Source organism: Labrus bergylta, chromosome 13, assembly GCF_963930695.1.
Source record: "Labrus bergylta chromosome 13, fLabBer1.1, whole genome shotgun sequence".
Classification (NCBI taxonomy): Eukaryota; Metazoa; Chordata; class Actinopteri; order Labriformes; family Labridae; genus Labrus; species Labrus bergylta.
This window is the reverse complement of record NC_089207.1, coordinates 25,488,592-25,497,686: the sequence shown is the minus strand read 5'-3', so window position 1 is coordinate 25,497,686 and position 9,095 is coordinate 25,488,592. Positions and strand designations below refer to the sequence as shown.

Sequence of the window (9,095 nt, the reverse complement as noted above, 5' to 3'; positions counted from 1 at the left end):
CTGCAGAACATAAAACATAAAACTGAAGTCCTGACACATCAAGACAAACACATTTACAGGACATTAGCATGAGCTAAGCAGATACAGACAAATAGAAACAAACAGTACAGATACTGCGAACAATACTTGAACGATTAGTGGTGTAAGGTGCAGGTGTAAGTGTGGAGAAGGTGTTGTTTGTATGTGTTTTTGAAATATGAGGTAGATGGTAAAGTTCTAATGTGATGGGGAATGTCATTCCAAGTTTTGATGTATGTGTAAAAGAAGGACTTCCGAACATAGTTGTTTTTGTATACAGGGACGGGGATGAGTGCCTGTGAGACTGACCTAGTGAGGCGCACTTGTCTCATATTATGTGTCGGTAGAAGTGCTGCTTTGAATCTGAAAATAGTATGTAATAGCGTGGCTGTGTATGTAATTCTGGAAAGTCAAGGCGTTGGAGCGTGAGTGCAGAGCAATGGTGAGCCCACTTTGGGAGGTTACTGTGGATCTTAAGAGCTCGATAGTACAGTTGTGCTATTGGTTCAGTAATCTCCTTAGTGGTGAGTGACCAGATTGGAAGACAGTAGGAAATTGATGAAAACACAATTGCATGTAGGTACGTTTCAGAAACAGAGAAGGACAGATATGATCTGATCTTATTATACACGTAAAGTTTGTTCACAAAGGTGGAGTGCAGGCCTATATTGGATTTCATGGTATGACTGTCCTATGTTTTGTATATCTGTAAAAATAAAAAAATGTTGATCGTAAAAAAAAATATATAATTATACACAAAATTTCTGACTCAGCTTAGTAGTAAGTTTAGAGGTGTGTTCACAGTATGTAAGATGCAAATCAAGTAGCACAAAATCACAGTATAAGATTAGTCCTCTTGTCAGGAATATGTGGGTGTGGTCAAATGTGTTTGACTGACAGCTCCATACTCTGTTCATTTTGAAGAAACCATTCAGGAAGGAGGACTTGACGACCTGTCATTATATTTGGTGTTGAGAATTTATCGCATCAGAAATTCTCACCATAGGTCCAACTTTTTACAACCATTCCTGGTCTAATCTGCCAGAATTATTTAAAACACGTGTGGCTGTACAGAGCCTTTAAGAAAATAAAATGTATGAAATATAAAACATCCTCACAGTAGCCTTAATCAATAATTCAATGTGTTGACTAAACACCTAATTGTTGCAAAACCAGTTAACACCACAGACTGTAAATATTAAGGTCAACACTTTGGTGAAGTCCGATTCCTTCTTGGACTAATAGAAAAAAAACCTTAATTTCTCTTGAAGGAAAATGTAGCCCAACATCTTCAGAAGCCGAATACCTTCAGACATGCATCATGTTTTTACGACGGAGGATTAGCGCCATGCTAAAAAAAAAATAATAATAATACATTTTGAGATTGACTATGTTTTGGACTTTTTTTTTTTTTAATTCATGGCAAGCTAATAAAAGACAGAAAAAAACAAAAGTGTCAAAATATCCCTGACTTTGCCCAACTACATGTTAGGCTATACGATAACACTGACGTAGATCAAAATAGTGAACTGTACCTCAGACGTGTTGGTCCAAGAGTCGCATCATCGCCGGCGTTGCGAAGTTCAGAAACTCAGTTTTCATCCGCGTTCAGTTTATAAAGGCTACTGATGCCAACACCCACACTCACTTCCTTCCCTGCTCCCCTGTCCTTTACTTTCGTTTCTCATCCAAGTCAAATCAGAACCACTTCCTCCGAATCGAAACTTAAAAACAGATACTTTGCATACACTCTTGTGAGTCGAGGTTATCCTCCTCACCTAAATACTGTTTCTTCTGCCAGACTCAATGAAACGAAACTTATCTGAGTTATGAACCTCGTTATTTCTGAGAATGTCCTTCAGATGGCCTGTTGCCGAGAATGACTATAAAGAAGTAATCAGAAAAACACAGAAAAGACCGTCATTTTATTCTAATGAATATCTGCATGCTGCACCCAGCAGAAGAAGAACACATGATGTAGGAAACATTATTGTCAGGGATGAAATTGGACAGTTGAAGTTTCTCCTCAGTTGTCCTGTGCTGATTCATTGACCCTGCAGACATGATGGTGTTAAACATTGTATTACAGTTATTCCGCCACTCGCTAGATGCTGCTGCAGCCCAACAGTGATAGAAAGAGAAGCGGACAGCCTCCTGCAGGAAAACCATTCTGCAGACATCCCCTCCGTTGTTATCTGGCTCTGTATGATGTTTTCACTGCGCTTCAAGATGAATACCTTTAAGTAGTGCGCATTTATCTTAGAAAGAATGAACACGGTATGTTAAGTCTTTGTTTACGATCTATTGTTAATCGCATCCTTATTGTATCGTGCGAACCTATAGGCCTACAATACAGTTGTTTGGTGAGCTAGTTTTATCAGGTTTTTACTAAATGTCATGTGTTGTGATTTGTCTGGCTGTCATTTCAATCAGCCCTGTGCGTAAAGTGATCACTGTTTGACCTCAGTCACGAGTAAAACGAAACATTCTCCGACAGCCTTTATTTCCGTGATGTAGCCATTTTCTCTCAGCTGCACCTATCACTTTCAGATGACCCGATGTCTCCCAGGATGAAAAGCCCACCCCCCTCCCTCGGGTAAGCAGACATGTTGGATAAAAGCAGTGATGAAGGACAACAGGCTGTGCAGTGCTCAGACTGCGGCTGCAGTTTCAGCCAGACACAGCCTGACTCTGACTCTGATTCAAAGGTAGCCACTGCTAAACAGCAGCCTGTGCACAAAGCAGACAGCCCTTCAAAATGTCAAGCCTGTCAGGAAGGAAGCAGCCTCCCCAATGGTCGACGCCCACACCGGCGCATGCGCCTGGATCCTCACAGCTGCAGCGTCTGCTCCAAAACGTTCATATCGTCTGCCCATCTGACCCTTCACCTTTCCTCCCACAACAAAGAGAGGAAGTTCAGATGCAGCACCTGCGGGAAGTACTTCCACCAGTCGTCCCACCTGATGGCACACAAGTTAATCCACAGCGGGGACCGGCCGTTTAAGTGCCCGGAGTGTGGCAAGACCTTCGGCCGTGCCTCACACCTGAAGACCCACCGCCGGCTCCACACCGGCGAGAAGCCCTTCAAGTGCACCTACTGTGACAAGTCGTTCACACAGAAGGCCGGGCTCCTCGCACATGTGCGTCTGCACACAGGAGAGCGGCCGTACAAGTGTGAGCAGTGTGGTGAGGGGTTTCGGCATCTGTCTGCCCTGCTCACTCACAAGGCACAAGAGTCGTCTGGGCAGGCCAAACCAGCTCCAGCTCCAGCGACCACTCAGCCCCAGCAGACACAAAGTAGCTCAGAGGATCTGAAGTGTGGTGTCTGTTGCCGCACCTTCGTACGATCATCATACATAAGGCTGCACATTCGCCTCAAAAAAGGACAAAGGCCTTATCATTGCAAAGTGTGCAACAAAACCTTCGTCAAGCTGGACACCTTTGTGAACCACTGTGATAAACACTTGAGGCAGAAACGGGATAAAAACAAAGTCAAAGACAGAGTTGTTAAACCTCCTCTGTTTGTGCCGCTCTCCAGGCCTTCTTCTCCAGAGTCCTCACCCCCTCAGCCTCTGTCCTCAGAGGTCAACACGCGCTCCAGAGCTAAAGCCAAGATTAAAACAGAGCCTTGAACAAGAGGAGGGAAAGTCATGTTCTGTCATGTTTAATGCCTTTTAAAAAAGAATGGTTCAACTGTTGCTGGTAAAACAGATGAAAGTCACATTTACAAATTCTAACAGAAAGGGACAAAAAGCTAATTTGTAGTTAAATTATTCTGAAAAAAGTTGTAGTTTTAATCTAAGAATTGTATCACAAATGATTATTTATCTTTGCAAGCACTGAAATGGTGTATTTAATGTACATTGAACCTCACACGGCTAATTAAGAGAAACATCTCTATCGTGTGGATTGTTAAATTTCAATATAGAAAAAAAAAGTATTATAATGAAGGGTTTTATGTTGTTTCCTTACTTCCAAGTCTTTTGACATTTAAAGCACGTGTACAAACTGTAAATACAATGCATATTGTCCAACAAAAAAATGCACAGACTAAAATGAACATAAAAGCTTAATGTGGGGGATATTTATTTTGTTGCACTTAGAGACAAATATCTGTTAACAACATGCTGTTGTATGAACATTTCTGTAATGCCCTCCTAGCCCAGTTAGCATTTGAGTCAAAGTTACAATAATTCTCCCAAAATAACTTTTATCTCTTAACTTCTGTGTTCATCTCCTTTGTAACATTGCTCGTGGTATGCTGAATCACCTGGGGTTGTAATGTAAAGGCTTTAACTCTGTAAGTCTACATGTGCTGCCAGATGAGCCGTTACTGGACTGTCGCTTCGACTGAAACACGACGGTCACACTGTTTCCCAGATCAGCAGCAGCTCGCAGCTGATGCCTCACTGACCCAGAGCTGAAATGCATTTCTGCAGCTCCACATGCAGATGGAGCATCTGTCACCTCCACATAGTAAAACTCTTTGTACCGGCCTATGGACAGAGAGAAAAAAAAAAAAAAGACAGTAAGGGCTGAGAGGTGAATTCAGGACTATTTAAGGGTCACATGTGTAAAGCAGAGTCACACTGCAAAAGAATGAAATATACAAGTGTAATTGGATAAGATAAGATGCAACACTAATTATAAGGTAAAAAAAAAAGGGTAGATGAGATGTTTGCCTTGCAGTTTTCTGTTTCCTCTGTGCTGCCGTTAACGTTCCAATGCAGGGTGATGGTCATATGGCGTCTCCACACGGGATTCCTGTGCAGGACAATGCTTCCACTGATGGAGTCCCCTGCACACACGCTTACTGGGTTGTCAAGCATGAAGAGAGTCTGCTTCCAGTGTGTAGGCCTGAAGAGGAATTTTAAAAATCACCATGGAGTGAAGGTTTTGACTTTTTCAAACTTTGAAAGGTATTTGCTATAAAGTCTAAAGTTTTTGTATGTCTGCCTCATTTTGATTTATTGAATTATGTGTATAGGCATGTAAACATTGCACTGCTGTCACTGAATAAACTATCCTTTATTCATGTAACAAAGTTATTTTTGCATTCTTAAAAGTTTTACTTGAAGTGAGGCCCCGTGTTTAGCTCCACTGGTGGACTTCCCGTCTCCAGACTCTCAAAATGAGCCGTAAACCAAGTGGTAAATCCATGAAAAACACCGGGCTTCTCCACACAAAATTGAAACTGACCCTTTATTTCCTGAGAAATGAAACAGAGCTACATTACAGCCCAACTCCAAAGGGATGGCGCAATCTCTATCAAAAAAACGCACACACCCACAGTACCTCCAGGTCTTTGATTTGCAGCGTGTACATGTCCAGGCTGATGACATCACAGGGAGAGGAGAGGCAGTCGGCAGGCTCGACGAGGTGGCTGAACTTTGGCTTGGTGAAGAACTCTTGCTGTGCCAGGGGCCTGCAGAGATGAAACGATACTTAATGCCCTCAGTAGATTAGGTTGCTGCTAAAAGACTTATGAAACTTAAAAAGAACGGGAGAAATGGAATTTAAGATATGAGGTTAGGAATAAGTAAAAAAAAAAAGGAGACAAATAAAAAGTTTGTGTTTATCATAGTCATTTCATTCATACAGTCACAATTACAATAGTAATGTAGGTCAGCAGTATTTATTAATATGAACCTGTGTTTACTTCATTCTGTCATAAATTGGCACCAAAATATGTATTAACGTAAAACTGCTTTGTTTCAGATGTGGGGAAAAATCCTGCAACAGCTTTAAGAACATTGGGCTAAAGATTTCTCAAATCATTTGAGACTGTCAGGGGTGACTCGATGCAATGATAGTTGTTGGAACAAAAGTTTTTAGTCCAACTTGTCTGAACTCTTTGTACAAGTGTATCATAATATTAAACCCTTTTTAACATTAAACACCACTCATTTCACATCTGAGAAAACATCATGTGCTGATAAAGACAGTGAGAGGGTTTCAAGATATTTTGGAGATACATGCTGGGGGAACGCAGTCACCATATCCTGACTTAAGTTTGAGAAACGAAGACATGTTAGCTCTGACAGACATCAGGGTACAACACCTAATCCAGGTCTCTCTGCCATGAGAAGATTAGTCAGACTTTTGATGAGTAATTTGTCTATTCTATGGTAAAACTCAAATTACAATGAAAGTAGAGAAATGAAGGGAGAGTCAAACTTCAGAAATGCGAATCAGAACTTGTAACTAGTATTTCATAGTTAGCCCCACAAAGCGGGCGGCCCAGGTTCAAATTCAACCTGTGGCTCCTTTCCCACATGTCGTTACCCACTCTCTCTCTCTCTCTCTCTCTCTGATTTCTGACTCTGTCCACTGTCCTTTATCTACAGTAAATAGATAAAAAGCCCAAAAATAAATCTAAAAAACAAAAATACAGCATCACTCCCTAGCAACTCAAATATCAATGCACAAAATAATTCAACTACTTCTTCTGAAATCAAGATCTATTTTGTTTTATTACAGTGATTAGTAATGATATTTAAAACATGTGATCTTGTTAGTTCCAGACAATCTATGTAAAAATAAAGAAGTGAGACGGGAAAAAATCTACTGATAAAAGCTGACCAGCTTAACAACCCTTACTGAAGAGGAGTGAAGTCCAGGCCGTAGGGTCGCTCCCAGAAGGCCATTTTCTCATCATAATAGCTGTGGGCCTGACACGGCACCAGGGTGAGGGCTGCAGACGAGGGCCACATGACGCCGCCTTCCCTGAGCCAGCGGTCCCTGGCCAGCAGAACTGACTCAACCATGAACTCAAACTATACCAGAAGAAGAAGAAGAAGAAGGAGATGATATCTAATAATGCTGTAATTATACTTGGATAAAGCATTCAAGTAAGAGGAATCTTTGCACATAACCTCAAATCATTATTTTGAATTTTGACAGTGTCATAATTACCAGCAGGCTGTTTCCCATCCACTCAGAAACCAGGACATCCACCCGCTCAGGCAGCTCGATCTCCTCTGCTCGAGCCTGGAGCACAGAGACCACCTCCTCACTGCCATTTTGCTTCACCAGCTGCCGGGTGTAATCCGCCATGGAGCTCGCTTCCACAGCATACACCTACAACAACACAGATACACTCGTACAGTGTGCTGATTAAATCATGTGGCTGCACTGATTCGCCAGCAGATGGGAGTAGAAGTACACAAAAGTTTGATACACCTTAAACTTAGGAGGAAATAGAATAGAGTAAGTTGTGTGGAAGTCGATGTAATCAGCTTTTAATTGTAACAAATATTTCTTGGTAAGAAAATATTGGTTATGTACATTTTCAAGATATTCAGATTTGACTTTATTATAATGATAAAGGTGGGCTGACAAGTTGTTTTGACTGAAGAGGAACATTAAAAAGGGGTTCGCATGTCTTTGGGAGTTCCACAACATTGAAAGAAAAAGTTGTATTAGATCTTGTTACGCCAGGTTTTCAAAATACAGACGAAGGTGCTGCATGTAAAAACAATCTATATGACTCATTCAGTAATATACAAAACTGTATCATAAAACGCAAGGCTACATCGGAGTATAATACCCAATAAGTCAACCATGCTGCAAAATCACAAGTTGAAAAAAACACAATTCAACAAACAACTTTGTAAGTGTAAAAATGTATATACATTAATTTATTAGAATCATGAAGTTAAAGTTCCTATTCATTTATTTATGTTTTGAATTAATAAATACCCAAAAACTCAATATGAATCAACTTTTATAAATATGTAAATGGTCATTTACTGTTTGGAAATGGTAGATAAATCAAAACGTAATTGCAACTGAAGTTTCTGAAACTAAACCGGGCTGTCAGTCCTTTATCTTTCTACTTTCTGCTACATAACTAGCAGCACATGTGTTTGTGTGAGAGATAGACTTAGAGCCATTGTGTTTACATTACCAATGAGGGCTGTGCCAGCTGAGCGCAGAACAGGCTGATGATACCAGTCCCACAGCCGAGGTCCATCACCACCTTGTTCTTCAGCGAGGCACTGTTGCTGAGAATAACCTGCCGGTACGCCTCAGTGCGACTCTTGTCTGACAACATCTCCAAGTGAAGCCTCTGTATGTCAAAAAAAACAACAACAACAAAACAGAACAACAATTAAATTAGAAAACAAAGATTGCCAATATTTCCTGGTTAAGATTTTATTTAATTCCCTATCTTACAGGTAGACCTTAACCACCATCATGTTACATTTAAGTGAAAACAAAATGTGTGTTCATTATGATGCGTAAATGGGGTTTATCCTCAGGTAAGTTGTATGTCTCTATATGTTGATGTTTATTTCAGGACCTGCTACCTGGAGGATCACACTATCTTTTTACGTCTTACTTTAAGCTCTAAATTAAGACTTTGGGATGTCTTTAAGTGTCAAACCAGTGTCCCATAGCTGCCAAAGTATTCTTCGTCTTGCCAAGGGTCCTCCAGACTGACGTCTTCCTCCTCCTCCGCTGTACTCTTGCGCAGGTAGCTGGCAGGGACATAACCTTTGACCTCCTGCAGCTCTGCCCACCACCACTCTGATGAAGGCTTGGTGTGTACGAGCAGTCTGTCCCCCCTGCTGAAACTAAGCTAAACAAAGCAAAGTAAGAACAATAGTTAGATCTAGCTTCTCGACCTAAACTTTTGGCTTTGACAGTGTGCAGTTACGAGACCTGGTCGCTACCACTCCCAGTGAAATCAGACAGAGCAACATACTCCTCAGGAGAGACATCATCTTCTCCTTCTTTCTCGGTCTGCATGGCTTGCAGCAATTTCTTCGACAAGCCAGGTGTTTCGTTTCCTTGAATACACCGTCTTTACCTTTTCACGACTCACAAAGAAACATATACCTCTTTTTGTAAGTACAATTTCCACTCCAACTACACTCGGATAGCACGAAAGCACTTCCTGTTTTGACGTCAACATCAGTAACGATGTCTTCATGTGCTGTCGGAAATATTAACAACGTGGAATAACAGTCCCAAAACTTTACTTTGAAGTATCTTTAAATCAGTGAAGGGTTCAAATACATGTGTCGATTACAGCACTGCATCAGCGTCCCAATTCATTAGGGTTACATTAA

At 41.1% G+C, this 9,095-nt stretch overlaps 2 protein-coding genes across 4 annotated transcripts; one reads left to right on the top strand and one right to left on the bottom strand.

The window, feature by feature from the left end:
* Positions 1–2,067: 2,067 nt before the first annotated feature.
* Positions 2,068–4,684, top strand: LOC109996855 (zinc finger protein 436). Its single transcript, XM_020651175.3, has 2 exons — positions 2,068–2,295; positions 2,569–4,684. Exon 2 carries the CDS (start codon positions 2,625–2,627, stop codon positions 3,648–3,650), a length of 1,026 nt encoding a protein of 341 aa, XP_020506831.1. The 5' UTR covers positions 2,068–2,295; positions 2,569–2,624; the 3' UTR covers positions 3,651–4,684.
* On the bottom strand, positions 4,081–8,943 carry prmt2 (protein arginine methyltransferase 2). 3 transcript variants are annotated; one of them, XM_065962178.1, is made up of 9 exons: positions 8,686–8,941; positions 8,408–8,602; positions 7,928–8,089; positions 6,934–7,098; positions 6,619–6,794; positions 5,314–5,443; positions 5,091–5,227; positions 4,701–4,875; positions 4,081–4,514 (listed from the first exon to the last, which is right to left on the bottom strand). In XM_065962178.1, the coding sequence occupies exons 1-9, from the start codon at positions 8,770–8,772 to the stop codon at positions 4,482–4,484; spliced, it is 1,260 nt and encodes a 419-aa protein (XP_065818250.1). In that variant the 5' UTR covers positions 8,773–8,941; the 3' UTR covers positions 4,081–4,481. The 3 variants fall into 3 exon arrangements, with proteins under 3 accessions (XP_065818250.1, XP_020491328.2, XP_065818251.1); XM_020635672.3 differs by having other exon boundaries at positions 4,081–4,875; XM_065962179.1 differs by lacking the exons at positions 4,081–4,514; positions 5,091–5,227 and having other exon boundaries at positions 4,737–4,875; positions 8,686–8,943.
* Positions 8,944–9,095: the final 152 nt, after the last annotated feature.

What these genes read in the sequence shown, in the direction of transcription:
- LOC109996855 (XM_020651175.3), top strand. Translation starts at nt 2,625, where the DNA reads ATGTTGGATAAAAGCAGTGATGAAGGACAACAGGCTGTGCAGTGCTCA.
- prmt2 (XM_020635672.3), bottom strand. Translation starts at nt 8,772, where the DNA reads ATGCAGACCGAGAAAGAAGGAGAAGATGATGTCTCTCCTGAGGAGTAT. An exon ending in TTGGCAGCTATGGGACACTG is followed by an intron (nt 8,090 to 8,407) that starts GTTTGACACTTA and finishes TTTGACATACAG; the next exon opens with AGGCTTCACTTGGAGATGTT. An exon ending in AACACGGGGCCTCACTTCAA is followed by an intron (nt 4,876 to 5,090) that starts GTAAAACTTTTA and finishes ATTCCTCTTCAG; the next exon opens with GCCTACACACTGGAAGCAGA.